Below are 25,371 nucleotides of genomic sequence, written 5' to 3' on the forward strand. Positions count from 1 at the left end.
CCTTCCTGGAATCCTATAAGCTGCCAAGACTGAAAGAGGAAGAAATTGACAACCTGAATAGGCCAATAACCAGCAATGAGATTGAAGCAGTGATCAAAAACCTCCCAAAAAACAAGAGTCCAGGGCCTGATGGATTCCCTGGGCAATTCTACCAAACATTGAAAAAGAAACAATACATGTTATCCTGAAGCTGTTTCAAAAAACAGAAACAGAAGGAAAGCTTCCAGACTCATTCTATGAAGCCAGCATTTCCTCAATCCCCAAACCAGGCAAAGACCCCATCAAAAAGGAGAATTTCAGACCGATATCCCTGATGAATATGGATTCCAAAATCCTCAACAAAATCCTAGCTAATAGGATCCAACAATACATTAAAAGGATCATCCACCACGACCAAGTGGGATTTATCCCTGGATGCTTGGGTGGTTCAACATTTGCAAATCAATCAGTGTGATAGAACACATTAATAAGAGGAGGGAGAAGAAACATATGGTCCTTTCAGTTGATGCAGAAAAAGCATTTGACAAAATACAACATCCTTTCCTGATTAAAACTCTTCAGAGTATAGGGAAAGAGGAATATTCCTCAAGTTCATAAAATCCATCTATGAAAAACCCACAGCGAATATCATCCTCAGTGAGGAAAAGCTGAGAGCCTTTCCCTTAAGATCAGGAACACGTCAAGGATGCCCTCTCTCGCCACTATTGTTCAACATAGTACTAGAAGTCCCAGCACCAGTAATCAGACAACAAAAAGAAATAAAAGGTATTCAAATTGGCAAAGAAGAAGTCAATCTCTCTCTTTTCCCAGATGACATGATACTTTATGTGGAAAATCCAAAAGACTCCACCCCCAAATTACTAGAACTCATCCAGCAATTCAATAATATGGCAGGATATAAAATCAATGCACAGAAATTAGTTGCTTTCTTATACACTAAGAACGCAACTGTAGAAAGAGAAATTAGAGAATCGATTCCATTTAAAATAGCACCAAAAAGCATAAGATACCTCAGAATAAACCTTACCAAAGAGGTAAAGGATCTATACTCTAGGAACTACAGAATACTCATGAAAGAAAATGAAGAAGGAATAAAAAGATGGAAAAATATTCCATGCTCATGGATCGGAAGAATAAACACTATTAAATTGTCTATGCTACCCAGAGCAATCTATATCTTCAGTGCCATCTCGATCAAAATTCCAATGAGATTTTTCAAAGTGCTGGAACAAACAATCCTAAAATTTGTATGGAATCAGAAAAGACCCCGAATCGCCAAGGAGATGTTGAAAAAGAAAAACAAAGCTGGGGGCATCACGTTGCCTGATTTCAAGCTATATTACAAAGCTGTGATTGCCAAGACAGCATGGTAATGGCACAAAATCAGACATATAGACCAATGGAACAGAATAGAGAACCCAGATATGGACCTTCAACTCTGTCGTCAAATAATCTTTGACAAAGCAGGAAAAAACATGCAATAGAAAAAAGACAGTCTCTTCAATAAATGGTGTTGGGAAAATTTTACCGCCCCATACAGAAGAATGAAACTCGACCATTCTCTAACACCATACACAAAAGTCAAAATGGATGATAGACCTCAATGTGAGGCAGGAATCCATCAAAATCCTAGAGGAGAACATAGGCAGTACCCTCTTTGACATCGGCCACAGCAACTTCTTTCAAGATACATCTCCAAACGCTAGTGAAACAAAAGCAAAAATGAACTTTTGGGACTTCATCATGATAAAAAGCTTCTGCACAGGAAAGGAAATAGTCAGCAAAACAAAGAGGCAACCCTGAGAATGGGAGAAGATATTTGCAAATGGCGCTACAAATAAATTGCTGGTATCCAAAATTTATATATAACAAACTTCTCAAACTCAACACCCAAAAAACAAATAATCATATCAGAAAATGGGCAGAAGAAATGAAAAGACACTTCTCTGAAGAAGACATACAAATGGCTAACAGACACATGAAAAAATGTTCATCATCATTAGCCATCAGGGAAATTCAAATCAAAACCACAGTGAGATACCACCTTACACCAGTTAGAATGGCCAAAATGGACAGGGAAAGAAACAACAAATGTTGGAGAGGTTGTGGAGAAAGGGGAAAGGGTTCCCCCACTGTTGGTGGGAATGCAAGTTGGTACAGCCACTTTGGTAAACAGTGTCGAGGTTCCTCAAAATTTTAAAAATAGAACTACCCTATGACCCAGCAATTGCACTCCTGGGTATTTACCCCAAAGACACTGATGTAGTGAAAAGAAGGGCCATATGCACCCCAACGTTCATAGCAGTAATTTGCGCAATTGCCAAATGTGGAAAGAGCTGAGATGCCCTTCAACGGATGAATGGATCAAGAAGATGTGGTCCATATATACAATGGAATATGACTCAGCCATCAGAAAGGATGAATACCCAACTTTTACATCAACATGGATGGGACTGGAGGAGATTATGCTAAGTGAAATAAGTCAAGCAGAGAAAGTCAATTATCACATGGTTTCACTTATTTGTGGAACATAAGGAATAGCATGGAGAACATTAGGAGAAGAACCGGAAAAATGAAGGGGGGAGATTCGGAGTGAGAGTTGAACCATGAGAGACTCTGGACTCTGAGAAACAAACAGGGTTTTATAGGGGAGGGTTAGGGGGGATTGATTAGCCCGGTGGTGCGTATTAGGGAGGGCACGTACTGCATGGAGCACTGGCTGTTAAACGAAAACAATGAATCATGGATCACCACATCAAAAACTAATGATGTATTGTATGGTGACTAACATAACATAATAAAAGTTTAAAAAAATAAAAATAAATAAAAAAAACAATTCATCAATTAAAAAAAAGAAAAAATCTATAGTCTCAAAACTATAGAGCACTTATGAAAGAATTTGAAGAGGACACAGAGAAGTGTAAAAGCATTCCAAGCTCATGGATTGAAAGAACAAACATTGTTAAAATGTCTATACTATCCGGTGCAATTTACACATTTAATGTGATTCCCATCAAAATACTACCATCATTTTACCCAGAACTAGAATCAACAAATCTAAAATTTGTATGGAACACAAAAAACCCCAAATTGCGAAAGCAATTCTGAAACACAAAAACAAAACTGGAGGCATTAGAATTCCAGATTTCCAGCTATATTACAAAGCTGTAGTCATCAAGACAGTATAGTATTGGCACAAAGACATACACATAGATCAATGGTACAGAATAGAGAATTTAGAAATGGACCCACATTTCTATGGTCACGTAGTCTTCAACAAAGCAGGAAAGTCTATCCAATGTAAAAAAGACTGTCTCTTCAACAAATTGTGTTGGGATAACTGGACAGCAGCATGTATGATGAATGAATGTGGACCACTGTCTGACACTGTCCAAAAAATAAATTCAAAATGGATGAAAGACCTTAATGGGAGACAGGAAATCATCAAAATCCTAGAGGATAACACACACAGAAACCTCTTTGACCTTGACCATAGCAACTTCTTACTAGACACGTCACAAAAGGCAGGGAAACAGAGGCAAAAATGAATTTTTGGGGCTTCTTCAAGATAAAAACCTCTTCAGTGCAAAGGAAACAATCAACAAAACTAAAAGGCAGCCTATAGAATGGGAGAAGATATTTGCAAATGACATAGCTTGTATAAGGTTAGGATCCAAAATCCACAAAGAACTTATCAAACTCAATACCCCAATAACAAATAACCCAGTTAAGAAATGGGTAGAAGACATGAATAGACACTTTTCTAAAAAAGACATCCAGAAGGCTAACAGACACATGAAACGATGCTCAACATCATTCATCATCAGGGAAATACAAATGAATAACCATGATGAGATACCATCTCACACCTGTCAGGATGGCTAAAATTAATAAAACAAGAAAGAACAGGTGTTGGAGAGGATTTGGAGAAAGGGGAACCCTCTTGCACCATTGGTGGGAATGCAAAGTGGTGTAGCCACTCTGGAGAACAATATGGAGGTTCCTTATAGGGTTAAAAATAGAACTACCCTATAATCCAGCTATTGCACTAATAAGCATTTCCCCAAAGGATACAAAATACATATTTAAAAGGGGTGCATGCATCCCAATGTTTATAGCACCATTATCAACTATAGCCAAACGATGGAGAAAGCCCACATCTCCATCAACTGAAGAATGGATAAAGAATATTTGGTATATATACAAAATGGAATATTACTCAGCCATAAAAAGAATGAAATATTGCCATTTGCAATGATGTGCATGGAGCTAGAATGTATTCTGCTAAGTGAAATAAGTCAGTCAGAGAATGACAAATACCATATGATCTCACTCATTTGGAACTTAAGAAAGAAAATACATGTACACGTGTGAAAGGGGAATATAAAAGAAGGAGAGACGGAAGCAAGTCTTACGAGACTCTTAATGATAGAGAACAAATTCAGTATTGATGGGGGGATGTGAGTGGGGCTCAGCTAGATGGGTGATGGTTATTAAATTGGGTACTTTTTCTAATGAGCGCTGGGTGTTTTATGTAATTGATGAATCACTGAATTCTACTCCAGAAACCAATATTACCCTGTATGTTAACTACGTGATATTTAGATTAAATTTTTTTAATTAAATAATTTAATAAAAATTAAGAAAAAACTTATCACCAAGTCCAAGGTAACCTAAATTTTCTCTTCAGTAATCTTAGAGTATTAGAGTTTTGCTTTTTACAATTAGTTCTGTGGTTTATTTGGGATTAATTGTTGGAAAAAAATGTAAGATCTGTCTTTCTAGATTCATTTTTTTTTTGCATGAGGATGTGCAGTTGTACCAGCACAATTTGTTGACAAGACTATCTTTGCTTTTCTTGAATTGCCTTTGCTCCATTGTCAGAGATTGACTGACTATATTTATGTATAAATATACCTTTCAGGTTTTCTATTCTGTTCCTTTGATCTATTTGTCTATTCTTTCACCAGTGGCACATTGTTTTGATTACTATAGCTTTATAGGAAATTTGAAGCCAGATAATGTCAATACTTTAATTTGTTTTTCTCTCCCAATATTGGGTTGGCTTTTCTAGATTTTTTTTTCCCTCTGTATAAACTTCAGTGTAACTTTGTTGATATACAGAAAATAGCTTGCATTGATTTTGAATTGGATTGCACTGAATGTATAGATCAAGTTGTGAAGAAATGACATCTTCATAATATTTTCTTTCTATGCCTATACATGTAATATCTCTTGATTAATGTAGATCTTTGATTTCCTTTATTAGTTTTATATTTTTCTTTATATAGACCTTATGCATATTTCATATGCCAAAGTATTTCAAATTTTCTTCTAATGCAAGTTGTTTTGTGTTTTTTGCTTCAGATTCCAATTGTCCACTGTTAGCATGTAGGAATTGACTTTTGTACATCAACTTTGTATCCTGCAATTGTACTATGTAGTTACTTATTAGTTCCAACAGATTTTTGTTGATTCTTTTGGGACTTTTCTACACACACAATTGTGTCTTGTGTGAACAAAGATAGTTTTACTACTTCCTTCCCAATGTATATATCTTTTATCTCCTTTTCTTATTGGACTAGCTTGGAATTCCACTATGATTTGAATAGGAGTTGTTACTGATCTTAGAGGGAAAGCATCTAGTTTCTCACCACCAAATATGATGTTAGCTGTAGGTTTTTTGCAGATGTTCTTTATGAAATTAAGGAAGTTCCCATATAATTTTAGTTTGTTGAATGTTTTTCTCATAAATGGATGGATGTTGGATTTTGTCAAATATTTTTTCTATATCTGTTGGTATAATCAAATGATTTTTATTCTTTGGGTTGTTGATGTGATGATCTACATCAATTGATTTTTGAATGTTTCACCAGCCTAGCATATGTGGAATAAATCCCATGTGGTCCTGTATATTTTTTATATATAATTTATATATAATTTTTTAGACCTTGTTGGATTTGATTTGCTAATATTTTGTTTAGAATTTTTTCATCTATGTTTATGAGATATACTGATTTGTACATTTCCTTTATTGTAATGTTTTTGTCTGGTTTTAGTGTCAGGGTAATGCTGGCCTCAGAGAATGAGTTAGGAAATATTCCCTCTGATTCTATTTTCTGGGAGAGAGTGTAGAACTTTTGGATCATTTTTTCTTTAAAATATCTAGTAAAATTCACCAGTGAACCACCATGGCCTAGTGCTTTCTTTTTTGGAAGGCTTTTAATTATTTATTTAATTCCTTTAATAAATATCAATCCTTCAGTTTGTGTGATTTCACTGTGTGTGAGTTTTGTGAGATTGTGTCTTTCAAGGAATTGGTTTATTTCTTTTAGGTTATCAAATTTTAGGCCATAGAGTTGTTATAAATACTCCCTCATTATCCTTTTAATATCCATGAGATCAGTAGTGATGACCCCTCTTTCATTTTTTTCATTTTAAATTTAGGTCTTCTCTTTCTTCCTTAAGCTGGCTATAGTCTTATCAATTTTCTTGCTGTTTTGAATTAACCAGTTTTTGAGTTTGTTGATTTTTTTCTATGATTTCCTGTTAATTTTATTGGTTTCCTTAAATATTGTTATTATTTATTTTCTTCTGCTTATTCTGGTTGTAATTTGCTCTTCTTTTTCTGGTTTACTAAGGCAGAATCTTAAATTACTGATTTTAGATTTCTTCTAATATATGCCTTTCATGCTATAAACATTTCTGTAAGCATTGCCTTCACTGCATCCACAAATACTAAGTTGCATTTTCTTTGTCATTTAGTTCAATATATTTTTTGTTTTCTCTTACGAATTCTTCTTTGACCTATGTATCAGTTAGAAATGTGCTGTTTAATCTCTTAAGTATTTTGGCAGGTTCCAGTCATTGTTTGTTATTGACTTCTAGTGTAATTTAATTGTGGTCTGAGAGCATACTTTGTATGATTACTATTCTTCTGAATTTATTCAGGTGTATTGTATGTCCCAGAATGTGGTTGATCATGGTGCTTGTTCTATGTGAACTTGAAATAAGGTGTGTTCTGCTGTTGTTAGATAAAGTGTTCTGCAGATGTTAATTAGATCCTGTTGGTTGATGGTGCTGTTCAATTCAGTTATGTGTTTACTGATTTTCTGCCTCAATTATTGAGAGAGGAATGTTGAGATTTCCAACTCTAATTGTGGATTCATTTATTTTTATCAGTTTTTGGCCTCACGTGTTTTGATTTTCTATTATACATAATAAGGGTTGTTATATCTTCTTAGAGAATTGACCCATTTATCATTATGTTATGCCCCTCTTTTCCCCTGACAGGTTTTGTTGCTCTGAAGTCTCCTTTTTCTGAAATTAATATAGCTACTCCAGCTTTCTTTTGATATCTGTCAGCATGCAATATCTTTCCATACCTTTACTTTTAGTCTCTCTATGTCATTTATATTTCAAGTGATGTCTTATGCATAACATATATTTGGCTCCTATTTTTTATGCACTTTGACAGTCTCTGAGTTTTAATTGGTGTGTTTAGGCCATTAACCTTTAAAGTGATTGATATAGTTGAACAGATATCTACCGTGTTTGTTGTTTGCTACTGTTTGTTTATTTTTTTGTCCTCTTAAGTTTTTTCCTGCCTTCTCTTTTTTTAACTTAAAGTTTTATATGATTCCATTTTTTGTCCTCTCCTAGCATATGAATTATACTTTTTAAAAAACTTTTAGTGGTTAATCTTTTTTGCCATATGCATTTACAATTAATCCATGTGTACTTTCAAATAACATACTGCTGTGGCACAGGAACCTTATAACAATACTTTCAATTTCTCCCTTCAGCCCCATATAATATTGATGTCATTCATTTTACTTTTTAATAACGTATAATTACCAAATACATTGTTACAATTATTATTTTGGACAAACTCTAATCTGTAAGATTAGTTAAAAATAAGAAAAAATGTCGGCGCCTGGGTGGCTCAGCCATTAAGCGTCTGCCTTTTGCTTAGGTCATGATCCCAGGGTCCTGGGATTGAGCCCCACATTGGGCTCCCTGCTCAGCAGAAAGCCTGCTTCTCCCTCTCCCACTCCCCTGCTTGTGATCCCTCTCTCGCTGTGTCTCTCTGTCAAATAAATAAACAAAATCTTAAAAAAAAAGAAAAAATGTGATTTTATTTTACCTTCCTTTATTCCTTCTCTCGTGCTCTTTTTTTCTTTATGTTGGTATGCATTTCTCACTTACATAGTTTTCCCTCTGTTTGAAGAAATTCTTATAACATTTTTTTTTTTACAGATTTTTTTTTTACAGGTTTTCTTTTTTTTCCTACAGATGCGGGGCTCGATCCCAGGATTCTGGGATCATGACCTGAGCTGAAGGCAGACACTTAACAACTGAGCCACCCTGGCACCCTCTTATAACATTTCTTGGGTCATAATTCTACTGGCAACACATTCCTTCAATTTTTGTTTGTTTGAGAAAATCTTTAATTTTTCTTCAGTTTTGAAAAATAACATCACTGGATACAGAATTCTAAATTTGTGATTTTTCTTTCAGTATCTTAAATATCTCACTCTACTCTCTTCTTTTTGCATGGTCTCTTAAGAGAAATTTTATTCTTGCCCCTCTTTAGGTAAGGTGTTTCCTCTTGAAGATTTTCTTTCAAGATTTTTTCTGTGTCTTTAACTTTGTGCAGTTTGAATATGATATGCCTACATATAGATTTTTTTGTATTTATACTGCTGTTGTTCTCTGAGCTTTCTCTATCTTTTGTTTGGTACCTAATTTTGGAAAATTTTTAGTCATCACTTTAAGTATTTCTTATGTTTCTCCTTTTCTTCTCCGTTTGGCATTCCTAGTATGCATAACGTACACCTTTTATAATTGCCCAACACTTCTTAAATATTTGACTCTATCTTTTTTATTCTTTTTTCTCTTTGCATTTCAGTTTTTGTAGTTTATATTAACATATCTTCAAGTTGAGTGATTCTTTTTACAGCTTTGTTCAGTCTGTTGATAAGCCCATTCAATTCTTCATTTCTGCTATTGTTTTTGATTTCTAGCATTTCCTTTTGATTATTTCTTCAAGTTTTCACATATCCACATATATTACTCATGTGTTTTTGTGTATCCTCTTTTTCAGTTAAAGCCCTTACTGTAATTTCTGGTGTAATAATTCCACCATCCACTATCTCTGCCTTATCTAAGTTTGGTTTTGATGTTTGTTGTTTATATTCAAACTGGTTTTTGTTGTTCTTACTGCCCTTTTAAATGCCTTGTACTATTTTGTTGTAAGCCAGGCATGATGTTCCAGGTAAAAGGAACTAAGATAAATAGACCTTTTGTATGAGGCTTTATGTTTATGTAACTAGGATTTAAGCTGTGCTTAGTTTTCTGTTAGACTATGCTTGGTTTATTCTAGCTATTGTTCTCAGAAGCCAGAATTTCCTCTGGTATTTTTCTTTCTGTTTTCCCTGTTGTCTTTGGATTTCCTTAGAGAGGTATTCTTTTTAAAAAAATATTTATTTGAGAGAGAGAGAGAGATGAGTGTGGGGTGTGGCAGGGGCTGAGGAAGAGAGAGACTCTCAAGCAGACTCTCCGCTGAGCTTGGATCCTGATGCGGGGCTCGATATCACGGCCCTGAGATCATGACCTGGGCTGAAAGCAAGGGTCAGATGCTTAACTGAGTGAGCCACCCAAGGGCCCTGAGAATTATTCTTAAATAACTGATAGTCTGATATTGTCTGCAGTAACAGGTTTCTGCTTCTGGGCTTCTGCTCTGGTAAGCTCCGATTCTCCATTTTCAACTCTCTATCCAATATTTGAGGCAACTGTTTTCCCTCTGACTTCAGTTTTCTGTTGTTTCCAAGGGGAGTTGTTCATTTTCAACTTGTTTATCATTTATCTTGTGAGGATGGGTGAGATAACTTTCAAGCTTTTTAATTGTTGGACGAGAAACCAGAAGTTTCACATTGATCACTTTTTATTTCTTGATTTATAATTCTATGTCTGTAAAATAAAAGAATTAAGATCATTACTTGATGGCTAAATTCTCCCCTAGCTCTAGCATTCTGTTGAGTCCCTAAGCAGTGACTTGCATAAATGATTATGCTGTTATGTGACATTTGCCACTCTTCTTCTACAGGCAGACCTCCAGGTGGACAAGGAGAGGCACAATTTCTTTGAGTCCTCCCTTGATTATGTTTATCAAATCCAGGAAGTTCAGGAGTCCAAGAAGTTCAACATTGTGGAGCCAGTAAGTTCTATCTGTTGATGAATAGTCTAAAAATATTTACCAAATGCCAGGTTAATGTAGATTACTTTGACCATAAAATTGAAATTTCAAAGATGGTGAAGGATATTTAATGCCTAATAATGAATATCAAGAAAATAAACACACTAGCTTGGGTTACTGTTGCTCTCTTACTAATAATATTTTATCTCTCTTCCTTACCTCCCCTCCCCCACCTTTTTTCCTCCCCCATTTTCTCTCCCCCCAGCTATGATTTTTCTTTCCTTCTCTTTTTTTGCTTCCTTTCTCCTTTTCTCCCTCTGATTTCTCTGTCACCCTTCCTTTTACCTTGTTCTCTTCCCTTCCTTGCTCTCATGCTTTCATAAATCTTCTAAAGTGCCTATCATATGCCAGTCAGTGTTCTAGGAGCTCATGTCCCTTGCACTCAATGACTTCCTATTGTACTATTTTTACTTCTATCTTCTTTATTTTTTTCTACTTACATCTCCTTGACTATAAAAGAGGTATGCTTTGATTTGACAACTATGTTGAATTTTAACTCTTGGTGCAGAAAAGCTAGAAAAAAATTATAAGAAAAACAAAAATAACAAATTCCCCATACAGAGATAATCACTGTTAATATTTTGGCATTTTCCTTCCAGATTTTCTGTGTATCTATTATATTTCTTTCTCTATTTATGTGTGTTTTTGTACTTGTAGATGTGGGTGTATGTACACCTGTGTGCAGGTCTGTGTACACATGTATATGTTTTGCACATGAGCATGTATACCTTTGTACATGTGTATCTGTCCTCACATTTTTATATATCTGCATATATATGTGTGTGCAGCCAAGTGTTTATTCATTTATACAAAAAATAATTGAGCTTCTGTTATATGTCAGGCACTGTGCTAAACACTGGGTATTCTACAGTGAACAAGAGAGACTCTGTTTCTGTCTTTATGAAGACTACACTCTTATTGGGTAGATAGAAGGGAAAGAAGGATACACATAAATAAAACTAATTGTAAGTTATGATAAGGGCTAAAACAAATAACAAGAATGGGCAGCTACTTTAGATGAAGTGGTCAAAGAGGAACTCTGAAAGTATCACTTAAGTTCTAAAGAAAGAGAGGATGAGGCCACATGAATAATGGGGAAATAATATTAAAACACAGAAAAACACATGTGCATGGTCCTTAAGTTAGGAAAGAATGTATGCCTGAGGGATGAAAAGATTAGTGCCTTTAGATACAGGCGATAGAAAAGTGTATGATAGGAAGGCATAGGACTTGTAATCACGGTAAAGAGTTTGGATATTAGTCTAAGTGTAGTGGGAAACCACTGATAAGTGTTAAGCTAGATATGACATGAGCTGATTTTGTTGTGTGGAGAATGGCTTGGAAGAGAACAGAAGTGGAAGTAAGGAAACCAAATAGGAGGCTACTACAGCAGTCTAGGCAAGAAAAGATGTTGGTTTGGGTTAGGGTGGTGAAAGTGGAAACAGAAAAGAATGTCTGGATTAGAAATATATTTTGGTGGAAAAACTGATAGGATTTGGATTGATATGTGAGTGGAAGAGAAATCAAGGATGATTCTTTACTTTCTGGCTTGATTGAGTGGGTGGTAGTGTCATTTCCTGAGATGAGAAAGCTTGGAGGAGAAACAGAAAGATTTTGTATATGATAATATATGTGGTACACACACCCACCTGTGTGTGTGTATATATATATACACACACACATATATATACATGTGTGTATGTACATAGTTGTTACATGTTTATATATATATACATATATATAGTTTGTGTTTATATTTATAATATATGCATGTGTATATGCATATGGTGTATCTGTGTGCATATTTACATATACCTACCTGCTTATTTTCTAAAAAGAATAGAGCAGTTATTACTACTTCCTATTATTACACTTCACTATTGCCAGAATTGAGCGTTATTATTTAAAGGTTTGTATTTCATAGATTAAATCATATTTTCATTGTTTTTATTTCTGTGTATTTAATTATTAATGAGGTTGAATATTTGGAACATTAAAAAAATTTTATTGATCATTTGTATGTCTTATTCTGGAACCCCTCTGAAACATTTCTAATTTGAAAATGGGCTCACACTCTTTGAATCTTTTAGCATTAGGGCAGTCTTCATTAAGGTACAGAATCTTACTTTACTCATTTATTCACTTATCTATTTATTCAACAAATACTGAGTACCTACTCTGTGCCAATTCTGAGGATATAGAGAGAAAATACACAGTCTATTCCCATATGGTCCAAACTATGAATGGTTTTGTATGCTATCTGGAAAGGATCTGAATGAATACATTTTTAGTAGTTCTTATTGTCTGGAACTAAGTTCCATGTAAATGTTTAATAAAAGAATAGCTATGTGTAGACCTGTTTGTGTTTTCACGATTACTCTTAACACTGTGCTTGGTATGTGGAATTTCTTTTCCATGTTTCTTTTTCCTTTATTTGGTAATGAGAAGGTACTGGTGATAAAGTTATTTTTACACATTTTCCCTAGGTGTTGGCCTTTCTTCATAGTCTCTTCATTTCCAACAGCTTGACTGTGGAGCTCACACAGGATTTTCTCCCATACAAACAGCAGCTCCAGCTCAGTTTGCAGAATGTGAGTTTGCATGTGGGTTTCTTCACCTGTCCCTGCATTCCAGTTGTATTTCAGTCCCAATGACCTTGACCTTGAAATCCCCGCTTATTGCATTCTAGCCAATTTGTCAGGACATTCTTGTGTGGATCATAAATATTTTAGTGTGCTTGCTCTTCCAGTTTCAACTCTTACCAGTTTTTGAGGCTTATTGTTGTTCAAACCTACCCTTCCACCCACTGACACCTCTGTTTATCCAATAAATATTAAATGTTGCTAATTTACTGCATCCCTCTCAGATCAGAACCCAGCTATGGGCTTGTTTAAGCACAGATCTTATGCTACTTCCATGTTGGTCAGTCAAGGCACTTGTGAGTTTTATGACCATGAATGCCCATTTTCCCCTCTCTTCCTTTTCTCATTAATTACTAGAGTTAAATAAATTATATATAAAGGTTTTATTCATCTTCTTGCCCATGCTGGTTTTTGTAGATGGCCATAGGCACCACCTTCCCATCTTTGTAACATATATATTTTTTCTCATTTGTTTATTTAACCCACATTTAATGAATGGTTATGGATATAATATATACTCTGTGCCAGACATGGACATACCATAATGAAGTATGTTAGTTTTTCTTTCCTCAGGGAACAGGAAAGAGACATAAACACTGGAACACATCATAATTCCTTGTGATAAGCGTTTCGATAGTGTTAAGACCAAAAATTTGAAGGAAGCACAGAAAGTGGAACATTTGACTGCTTGGCACAGTTAGAGAAGGTATCACTGAGATAGTGACTGTGGACTAGTTGTTGCATTGCATAAAATCTGTATTTTTATATGAAAAAGGTTGGTAATAAGGTTGCTAGTGGAGGTAAACCTCACCTGGTTGTTTAGGAGGATCCTGACTTAGAGTTGTTTTGTTTCTCTCTTTCTGGGTACTCACCTTCACCAGAATGTGAGAGCCCCTGACTTCTATGGATTTATAAAATATTCCTATTACCAGGTTAATCATTTGAATCTTCCTCCAAATAGAACTTGAAAAGTATGAATTTAATAACAATGCTTTGTATCTGTGTATATGATGAACTCATTCACAGATAATCAATAGAGTGGGCCCAACAAGATAAGGTAGTTCAGATCACCTTTTTGACTGATGTAACAGTCTTGAGGCTGGACACTAAGGACCTATCTCTAGTGATTTTCATACTCACATTTCAAACAGTGTTTTGCTATTGTGTTTTAGTTGTGTAGTTTTAAATAGATTTCTTCTTACCATTAGCTTTTGTTATTCATGAAAATGAAAACATAACTTTTCTATTGACCTGTCTTCAAAGATAGCACCTTGTCATGTATTTTATCCTAATAGCCAGAATTTGATTCAGAGTCAAGTAGGCAGTAACTTTACTTGAGGCAGAGCTTAGAAGTTGCCATGATAATATTATCTTTGGAAACCTTCTTTACAGTTTCCCATCCTGTAAAGCAGAGTTCAGTCTAGTGCTCAGAATTCTAAGAACCCTTATTTATTGGCTTATGTGATTCCCTAGAATAAAAATTCTCCCAGATGTGTTTTTATGTTTATATTGCTATTTATGTTTCTGTTTCCCTTTTAGTCTTTAGCACTGTTAGACTCCATAAAATTATTTTCTAGTCACTATGTTATTCTACATTTTTTTTTTGCTATGTTGTAACATAATATGCAAACCAAGAAAACTCTGCACTGGATCTGTGACCAGTAAGTGCTTTTTAATAATGATGGTGATAATGATAATAATGACAATGATAATATCTTCACAGACAAGAAATCATTTCTCCAGTACCCGGGAAGAGATGGAAGAACTTAAGAAAAGGATGAAGGAAGCTCCCCAGACATGCAAACTTCCAGGACAGCCTACCATCGAAGGCTATCTCTATACACAAGAGAAATGTGTGTGGGAATACAAGGATAGCCACTGGGTTTCAGTAGGCTAGCACCTCCTGCCACTTGGCTTCTCCAAACTCCAGGCACCCATATTGTTTACAGACCCCTGACAACTACACCTCTTTGGAGAAGAGTCTGGGAATAGTGAAAAAAAGAAAAGGAAGGAGAAATTGGAGGGGGAGGTTAAGGATTTGTCTTCCAAAGACTTTGGGTTGCTAAGATCTAAGGTTTTTCTCTGTGATTCACAATGGGGATTGTTAATTGTTTAATCCTTCTGATGACTGTGACTGGGGAAAAAAAGGCGGTAGGGGAGAGGAGGCAGAAAAATAATATTTATTACACCTACTATGTACCAGGCATGGTGCTAAGTGCTTTAAATATACGATCTCATTTAGTCTTTAAAAGCGCTTATCATAGCCATTTTCCTTGAGGCCATGGAGGCTTAGAGAGATCACTAGTTGAAAGTTACCCAACTATATGTTGGCTAATTGAACATAATTAAAAAAAAGGCAAAAAAAAGAGAAAGTTACCCAACTGTCAAGTAGCAAGCCTAAGAGTAACCTCAGTTCTGTGAAATGCCAAAACCTTTGCTCCTGTCACTACACCCTATACCTTCCACTGTCTTAGGAGCACATGTTTGCTCTTAAAGCACTAAACAACAACCATTGTGATTTCAGTGAGCAAGACAGTTGTTCATTGCTAACCAAGGACCACGGGTTAACTTATCCATTCACTGAATATTGCAGAGTATTTAAGCCTTCCTGCTTCCTAAATTACGTTATGAAAATCTGTATGTGCTCTTTGATTTTCCTTATGAACTATGACCCAGTGCTCCCAAAGCCTGTGATTTCGGCCCTGCCCAGAATTATTATACCTGAGAAGAAGAGGCAAAAGAGGCTATTCAGATGTTACCAGTGGCAAAAACTACTGCAATTCACAAAGCATGGCATTTAAGCAATGATATTATCATCTTTTCTTCTCTTAGAGAAATTAACTTTTGGTGGTTTTCAAAGATATGTTCTTCCACCTTTCAGGTTTATCTCTTCAACTCTGCATTGCAGAATTTCTCAATCTCAGTGCAACTGACATTTTGGGCTGGGGGATCATGTACATTATAGGGTATTTAGCAGCATCTATGTATGGCCTGTCCTCACTTTATTCTAATAGCACTCTATAGGTGTGACAATCTAAAATGTCTCCAGACATTGCCAAATATCTCTTTGGCAAAATTGCCCTTGGTTGAGAACTACTACTGTACTATAAAAGATGTGGGAATAATGATTTTGTAATCTTGGCTGTAATATCAACTAGCTACATGGTCCTCCTGTGCCCCAGTTTTCTAATTTGTCAAATGGATATGACGTTGCTATTCAGTTGAATGTTTATCGAGCATACTTTTTGCCAGACAATATGCAGTGCATTGGGGATTTTAAAAAAATGAACCAATCTTGGTTTTGCCTCCAAGAAGTTCATAGTCTGATGAGGAAGGCAGACAACTATATCAAGAATTATAAGGAAATGTGTTGAGTACTGCATTTGGGGCATGTATCTAAGGGCTTCACTGAGGAAGCAATGTTTGAATTAGGACTTGAATTGTGAGTGGAAGTTTGATAGGCAAAAAAAGGGGGAAAGAAAAACTCCAGTTATACACCATTGCATGTTACTCAGGCACAAAGGTGTGTGAGGATGTAGTTTATTTGCAGGGTCTTATCTTAGTTTGCCAAGAGTAGCCCCAGTTTACACTTGTCATCCTGATGTAATTATTAATAGTGACCCATTCACTCTTAAGTATGTATTGAATTTGGACTAAAAATATATGGCCACCTATTTATTTGGTAAGTGAAAGTAATTCAATGAGACAGGATCATAGAAGGGTGGCAAAAGACAAAGTAGGAAAGGTAAATATGATCATATTATGAAGGTTCTTGTGGACCAACCTGAGTTTAGAGACAGTGGGAAAGCCATGCATGATTTATAAGAAAAATTATATAAAGAGAAATAAATATTTAAAAAGAATTCCTTTAACTAGAGAATGGAGAATGGACTAGAAAGGAGTGATCAGAAATGGGGGAAATCAGAGAGAAGGCCACTGTCATAATTAATTAGTGAAATGGTGAATTTTTATTTTGTTTGAAGTAGATCATAAAACATTACAAGTAATTCAGCAATAGGGCCCTGAACTAATTCAGTTCTAAAAGGGATGGAGAGGAGGAAGCAGCTGAAGGAGAGACATGTGGGGAAATGAATGAGCAGAACCCAACCACCAATCAAATGGGACAGGTTACAGGGAAGAAGAAGCAGAAGATTACAGATCTTTCCAACTCATACAATAGGATGAACAGTAGAAGCATTTAGAAGGGACATGGCAAGAAAAGCTATTTGGAGCAAGCTAGAGCAAATGTGGAAAGCATTTGATGAGGATTAGGATCTCTATATGTGCTGTGGGTCAATAGCCCACAGGGTTGGAGTTCAGGGAAAGGTTAGAGCTAGATCTGAAGCCCTATGACTATGAAGAGCAGACTATAGCACTTCCATCTTAGGAGTGTATTGACCATATAGCCCAATGGATATAGTCTGTCAGCTGACTTTTGCCTATCATTGTAGGGGCTTTGGGAATATCCTGGGTGAAATATTACTGCCAGTATGAGAAGGAGACCAAAACGCTCACCATGACACCTATGGAGCAGAAGCCAGGTGCTAAACAGGTCAGTTCTTTTGTGCGCCATATTTTTTTGAAATGCATCTGTGACTGCATCTCAGAAAAGAGTATATTTTGACTTAGTGTCAAAGAATCAAGTCCATCACTGTCATGTGAAGCCATGACTCTGTGTGTTCCTCTTGACCTAAGTTTGCATTGGGCCAGATACTACTCAGTTGAGTGAAATATATCTATTAATTATGTCAAGCCTTCTGAAAGTGCTTGTACTTTCTCAGATCATTAAATTATTACAAGTGCTTGTCCATTGTACAAGAAAATTTGCAAGAATATGGATGAATTGCAGGAAGATAGTGTGACCTGCTTTTAAGAAGTCCTACTTCTTAGGATTCTTAGGATTCCTTTAAATAGCTAGTGTTTAAAATATCATTTTCCAAAATTCCTTTTTTAGAGAAGTATGTCTGTTTCCTAAGTTGGAATAACCTATACCCCATATTCTATGTAATGTTCGGATATATTTAAGCAGGTAATACTTCTTCTGTCCTCCAAACCTTCCCTATCCCCTAAAATGTCAAGATGAGTTTAACACACTAAGAAGATACTTACCTGGAAGAACCTAATCTTATATATTACATACTATACTGTACTTACTGTACTATACTATATATATGACCACACAGCCAAAAAATGTTATTCTGTCAATCTCACTTTCGCCTATCTTTGTAGAGGCTTTGGAAATTCTCTCTCTCTCTCAAGGGTTTATTAAGATAAAAGCTGATAGATAGACTGTTCATATTCTAAAAGTAGTTTAGTGTGTACCTTAAATTGTCTCTCAGACTGGGTCTTAAGGCATGATTTTAAGGATTTCTATTATTTACAAATTGTTTACAAGTCCAACAGGGTTCATTTGTTAGCACTGAACCTTGGTGGTGTGAGAAGACCCAATTTGGTAGGCAGAAATTTGGAGAAAAATTGGACCAATTTGTCTCCATTGCTGGTGCTTTCCATGGAAGATCTCTCTTGTGTGGCTTGTTCACAGAGAATTAGAGAGGACTGAAATTTGGTGTCAGGCTATAGAAAACTGCCTTTTTTGTCTTCAGCCAAAAAGTTTGTCACTCGGCTTTTAACGTGTATTGGAGATGGAATGCACCTCTAATGAAGTGTACCAAATGGGGTCTCCAGAACCCTCATCCATGCTTCTCTATGGGCCAGTTACTCATTCCTGACTCCAAAACTCTTATTAGTTTCCAGTCTGTTAATTGCCAAAGTACCTTTCAATGTGGTTTCAATAAATTTATCTTGTGCTCTATCACAGAATTTTTTCCATTTCTGTCAGAACTTAGCTATGTATTTTACTGGCTAGTGCTTATAAGCACTGTCCTGTAGTTTCTTCCTTTTCTTCTCCTACACACATTACTTTCCCAGTCCCAGACTTTAAAGTGAGCTGATTTAGGCCCTTTCTCTCCTGCTCAGGCACCTATTACAAAGCTCAAGACAGAAGCAGACATACTACTTTCATATCCTCCTACGAGATGAGCACAAGCTCTCCTTTTAGTTTTTCTTTCCTTCTTCCCTTTTCATTGAGTGGCTGCTTGTAAAATTGCAATAGTGTCAGCCTAAGCGGTTTTAATATGGGATTCCTTATGGTGTGGAAAGAGGAATTTGTTTCTCTATTTAGAAGGAAGGGAAGGTAAAGTAGTAACTTGAATTTCCCTAAAATGAAGTTGGAAATAATTTCTTCTTGTCAGTTCTCTCAGTTCCTATTACTGGTTTGCATTTTAGAAAGGTAAATAATACAAGTAAGTGTGACTATAATAACACCATAAAATCCACTATTTATTGAACATCTACTGTGTACCAGGCACTGAGCTAGACACTTTTTGGCATGTGCCTCATTTACTTTCCCAGTAGCCCTGTCAAGTATTAATAGTTCAATCTGAAGATGGCGGAATTAGCCCTCTTTCTGACTATGGTACTTACCCGTGTTACCTACTAGTTCAGCCTATCAACTTCCACTTGTGTTGTGCTGCTCATTTTATAGATTATCTTCCCAAATTATGTTTTATAAGATCCCCATCATCTCCCTGTCAGGCAGTTGTGGTAAGAGGAAAGAGTGCTGTATTTTTATAGACTTTCAACAACTGGGTTTAAATCCTAGCTCTGTGGCCTAGTAGCTTTTTGACCCCAAGTAAATTATGTAATGTTACTCAGTATCGTTTTCCTCATTAGAAAAATGGCAAGAATGATACTGTAGTTCATAAAAATTTCTTGGGCACTAACTCTTTCCTAGACCCTAGAGATATAAAAATAAATAAGATGCTGCCCATGCCCTTGAGTTCTCAGTCAATTGGGGAAATAAGGCATGAAAACAGGAAGTTTTAATTGAATGCACAAAACACATAGTGAGCAGTGTATGGGATTGGGGAAGAATATTGGAGGAAATGAAAGCTGAACTGCAGTTTGTAGAACAATTAAGAGTTTAGCCAGACCAAGAATATAGATAAAGTCATTGCAGGTGGAGGAAACATTATTTACAGTTATGGAATCATGAGAGTTATGACATGTGTGAAATGAGAGCACTTTTGCATGGATGAAGCATAAAACAGATGGGGGTGGCTAGAGGTAACCTGGAGTAATAGACAGGGCCTAGGCCCCTGAGCTATGATGCCTTTGACTCTGAGGGAGTTGAGAGTTTAAAGAGGGGGGGTGAGTATATAATGCTGTTAGTTACTGTCTTCTTGAAAGCCTAGTAATTCTTTTTTTTTATTATTAAATTTTTTTTTTTAAGATTTATTTATTTATTTGAGAGAGCGAGAATGAGAGAGAGTACATGAGAGGGGGGAGGGTCAGAGGGAGAAGCAGGCTCCTCGCTGAGCAGGGAGCCCGATGCGGGACTCGATCCCAGGACTCCAGGATCATGACCTGAGCCGAAGGCAGTTGCTTAACCAACTGAGCCACCCAGGCGCCCGAAAGCCTAGTAATTCTTGATACCCTCAGTATTGGGGTAAAGAAGGCAGATTGAAGGATGAAATTAGAGTTGAGTTTTTATACTGTAGGAACAGCAAAAGGATAGGCCTGAAGGGGGGTTGAGTGTGCCAATAAGAAAGAAGTATTGTGTGCAACTAATGAATTGTTGAACACTGCATCAAAAACTAATGATGTATTATATATTGGCTAATTGAACATAATAAAAAAATAAAATGCAAAAAGAAGTATTGTTTGATCAGTTGGATCAACTGTATGGACCAGTTTGGATGGCATAGTACCTAGACCCAGACCTGGCACTTGGGAAGTGTTTCTGAATTTCTGGCAGCTAGGTGGTTAGCATTTTCCCCATTTAATAGATTGTGAAGTTAAGATTCAGAGAGGAAAATGGTTTGCCCTGGATTGTAAGCTAGTAAATGGCATAACTGAGACAAAGCCCAGGTTTTAAACTTCCTAGTTTATTACTATTTCTACTGTACCGACTCGGGTGACTTTGGGTAAGCCATTTTACCTCTCTGAGCTTCACTTCTTTCTAAGGGTTGTTATGAAGAAAGTTGATTTAAAGATACCTAGCATAATGTGTGGCAAATAGTAGGTAATTGATCAATCTTACTTCTCTTTCCTATACCACATTGTCTCTGTTGAGATAATAGAGGGAAACTGAACAATGTGGGATTGGGAAATTTTAATCTGTGGACACAGTGGACTTCAGTGGCCTTATGAAGTGCCCATAAGACTAAGGTGGGCTACACTATTCTGCATATATGAAATATCAAATGGAACTTTGAGTAATATATAAATTTGCTCATTTTCTCTACTCCTGCCCTATCTTTGGAGAGATTCCTTTTGTGATTCCTGTCTTCCTGAAGAGTCTGGAGGTGGGGAATGAAAATGTTTCTCTCCCGTCCTCCATCTGCCAATTTAATAGAAGGAGGGTCGCATAAAGCCACTCCCAACCTGGAAGTTTTATGAAAATTTTATTCGATACACTTAATGCCGTTTGGTCAACCCATTTGTCCTACATTCCCCTTATATTATGTATAATGAGCTTCCTATTTAATCTACCGTGCTTGGAAAACAGTACTGACCTACCCTGAGCATTTTGTCCTGGTCTCAACCATTAATTATTGGAGCAAGAAGAAACCATCTGCTGCAAATACTGTTTGAAGGGACAAGGTTCTCAGTGAGGCTAAACATTACTTCTGCTGCCCTGACAGATGCCTTCCAAGTGGCTGAGGCTACTGCAGGAGGCAGAAGAAGCTTCTGTGCATTTTCTTGTCAAATTGGCTATTAATCCTTCTCTTGTATCAGGGGCCTTTGGACTTAACCCTGAAGTACTGCGTGAGGAGGAAGACAGAGTCTATCGACAAAAGGTTCTGTTTTGATATAGAAACTAATGAAAGGTAAGCTGTGCTGGTATGAACTGGTAATGTTCTCATGTGCCAGGTGCTGAGCCTGAGTAGATCTTTTATTTTCCTCTGTCCTCTCTTGTGATGAAAATGAGCAAATCTGTTCTTGACATCATTGTTTCGGCTCTTCTGGCTGCTAGTCACAGGAATCCCTGTTAGACCTGGCCCAGAGCTGGTTTTCCCTGTGGGAACTTCAGCCAGCTTTGCCTCACCTGCTCTAGGCAGAATAAGTCATTCCTAGGATTTAATTTGCTATCAGATATGCTGCAACGGTCAACGTTTGGTGATGCTGCAAAGACAGCATAACAAAACTCATTCTTTTTTTTTTTTTTTTCGTATCAAGTTTTTATTTAAATTCCAGTTAGTTAACATATAGTATGATATTAGTTTCAGGAGTCGAATTTAGTGATTCATCACTTACATACAACACCCAGAGCTCATCATCACAAGTGCCCTCCTTAATGCCCGTCACCCATTTAACCCACCCCCCACCACCCCACCAGCAACCCCAGTTTGTTCTCTATAGTTAAGAGTCTGTTTCCTGGTTTGCCTCTCTTTTTTTCCCCTATGTTCAACAGCTTTGCTTCTTAAATTCCACATGAGTGAAATCATATGGTATTTGTCTTTCTCTGACTGAATTATTTCACTTAGCATAATATATTCTAGCTCAATCCACGTTGTTGCAGATGGCAAGATCTCATTCTTTTTCATGGCCGGGTAATATTCCTGTGTGTGTGTGTGTGTGTGTGTGTGTACACTAGATCTTCTTTATCCATTCATCAGTCGATGAACACTTGGGCTCTTTCCATAATTTGGCTATTGTTGATAATGCTGCTATAAACACGAGGGTGCATGTATTCCTTCACATCGGTATTTTTGTATCCTTTGGGTAAATACCTAGGAGTATAATTGCTGGATCATAGGGTAGCTCTATTTTTAACTTTTTGAGGAACCTTCATACTGTTTTCCAGAGTGGCTGCATCAATTTGCATTCCCACCAGCAATGTAAGAGGGTTCCCCTTTCTCGACATCCTTGCCAATACATGTTGTTTCCTGTGTTGTTAATTTTAGCCATTCTGACAGGTGTGAGGTGGTATTTCATTGTGGGTTTGATTTGCATTTCCCTGATGATAGTGATGTTGAGCATCTTTTCATGTGTCTGTTGGCCATCTGTATATATGTCTTCGATGGAAAAATGTCTATTCATGTCTTCTGCCCATTTCTTAACTGGATTATTTGGTTTTTGGGTGTTGAGTTTGATGAGTTCTTTATGGATTTTGGATACTAGCCCTTTATCCGTGATGTCATTTGCAAGTATCTTCTCCCATTCAGCAAAACTCATTCTTTTATCTCCTAATATAACATACAAGAACAAGTGAATTAAAACACATTTTTAAGGGGAGATAGAAAGGATGGAAGATGGTAGTGGTATTGGGGAGTCTTTTTTCCCCACTTGGTGGAAACATGATACAGACTTCTCCTACTTTGCAGGTATACTGGAAATAGTTTGATTATCAACTTTCTGATTTCAGCTAAGGCTTTCAAACTTTGTACTTTGTTGCATTTGTTTCTCTCCAGTACCCTCTTTTTGTTTTCTGGAACTGGGCAGTTTTATCAGAGGTGAATTTAACCTTGAAATTTTAAAATGAGAGCATTTGGAGTTACTTTGGAGAAAAGCATATTGTGTAGTTGAGAGGTTGATCCAAAATTCAGTGAATGAATATTCCTATATGTTATTTCGGTCTATTATTTCTATGTGTTAGGTACCACATAGTAGAATAGAATTTAACAAAACAGTCAGATTCCTAGAAAGGGACTTAAAGGTTGAATTACAATATCATATGAACTAAACTATCAATGACTGGAATCATAAAGATTATACTAAGAGATGAGGGCTTTTATTTATTTATTTTTTAGTCTGGAAATAAGTAAAAAGTCCTTTTCCCCATTTGAAATTCTGTTTGTTAATCCATATGATTTCTTTGTTAGAAATGGATGGTCCTGACCAAAGATGGTTGTGATGGTAAACATTGTTACTGGTAACCATGCAGCTGTCCCTCATTTTTCCAACAGCTTCAGGCCTAGTTGGAAGGGGGAACTATACTCCTGTTTACTGCAAAAAAATGACTATTGGCTGTGGCTTCTCTTTCATGAACCTTTATTGTCTCTCGCTCTGCAGCATCACGGTGCTTAAAAGCAATTAAAATTTTCTGTGTCTAGTTTCATTGTGGTTCCCTTTTCAGCTTAAATTTGCAAGCTATTTGCAAATAATATCCCCGTAGACTTAAAGCAGTTGCAGACAATTTGGCCCTGAGATTATGTGCTGGGACCAGTTTATCATCATATATCTTGCACCTAGTGCTATACATGGCTCATGATCGGTACTGAATTTCGTGTTTATTTTTAAATGTATTTTCCCACCCCATAACACTGAGGAATTCTGAGACTAGAACCCAGGAATTAAAGTTTTGGTGTGTCTGTGATTTCAGTTACCACATATTAGGCTCTTAAAAAACATTCACTCACTTAATCCCCCTCCCCCATTTTACTGGTGAGGGGACTGAGATTTGAATATGTTAAGTTACTTGCCCAAAGTCATACAGTGGCAAGGCTGAGCACAAACACTCGTTTGTAGGTCTCCAAAGTCCATGTTGTTGTTTTTTTTTAATTTTGTTCCATTGTCTTATAAGGAGAATAAACATGCTGTGAAATAAAGGGTCAAGTATAATAATGAACAGGTGCTGAGGTACCTCTGTGCACATGAGGTTTTCTGAGGAGTGTGGCATCTGCTTTCCTGGCTAGTAAATCTGATAGAAGAAACAAAGTCAGCATTCCCAGCAAGCATCAGTCACCCATACTCATGTCCCTGCAGCACAGAGAGCTAAGGACTCTTTGAGTCCCTTTTACTCTCTCAGGAATCGAGGGTAACTATTTTTTTTAATTAGTTTTGCTACCATGGTGCCTAGGTGGCTCAATTGGTTAAGCCTCTGCCTTTGGCTCGGGTCATGATCCTGGGGTCCTGGGATCGAGCCCCGCGTTGGGCTCCTCGCTCAGCAGGAAGCCTGCTTCTCCTTCTCCCTCTGCCTGCTGCTCCCCCTGCTTGTGCTCTCTCTCTATTTTATAAAATAGATAAAATCTTTAAAAAAGCAAATAATTAGATTTGCTGCCAATATTTGAAACCACAGGCTTATAGCTCATAGAACTTGAAGTGCAATAATAATAATAGTAATAATAATAACCTAACAACAACTGCTAACATTGGCCTATGTACCAGGCACTATTCTCAGCCCTTGAAGAGTATGATTTCCTTTAATCCTCACTCAGTTCCATGAGGTATGGGGTGTTATCCCAGTTTCACAAAGGAAGACAAGGAGACAGAGAGAAATTAAGCAACTTAGGTAACACAGCAAATGGTAGAGCCAGGATCCAAATCCAGGAATTCTAGTCTTCAAACCCACACTCTTAACCATTGCACTGTACTGCACATATGCAATATATGTCTTTTTGTTCTGGATGAGTGACTGGGGCCTCAGGAAGGGCAGGGATTTGCCTAAGGTCATAAAGATAGTCAATG

General features: G+C 36.7%; 1 protein-coding gene across 1 annotated transcript in view; it reads left to right on the forward strand.

The window, feature by feature from the left end:
- Positions 1-25,371, forward strand: part of OPHN1 (oligophrenin 1) — a 463,303-nt gene that overhangs the window by 294,873 nt on the left and 143,059 nt on the right. Inside the window, exons 6-10 of the mRNA XM_021679709.2 lie at positions 10,109-10,219; positions 12,745-12,849; positions 14,624-14,753; positions 17,352-17,452; positions 21,700-21,791. Coding sequence (XP_021535384.1) covers positions 10,109-10,219; positions 12,745-12,849; positions 14,624-14,753; positions 17,352-17,452; positions 21,700-21,791 — 539 coding nt within the window. The remainder of the gene's footprint in view (positions 1-10,108; positions 10,220-12,744; positions 12,850-14,623; positions 14,754-17,351; positions 17,453-21,699; positions 21,792-25,371) is intronic.

The sequence above is a fragment of the Neomonachus schauinslandi genome, chromosome X (assembly GCF_002201575.2).
Source record: "Neomonachus schauinslandi chromosome X, ASM220157v2, whole genome shotgun sequence".
Classification (NCBI taxonomy): domain Eukaryota; kingdom Metazoa; phylum Chordata; class Mammalia; order Carnivora; family Phocidae; genus Neomonachus; species Neomonachus schauinslandi.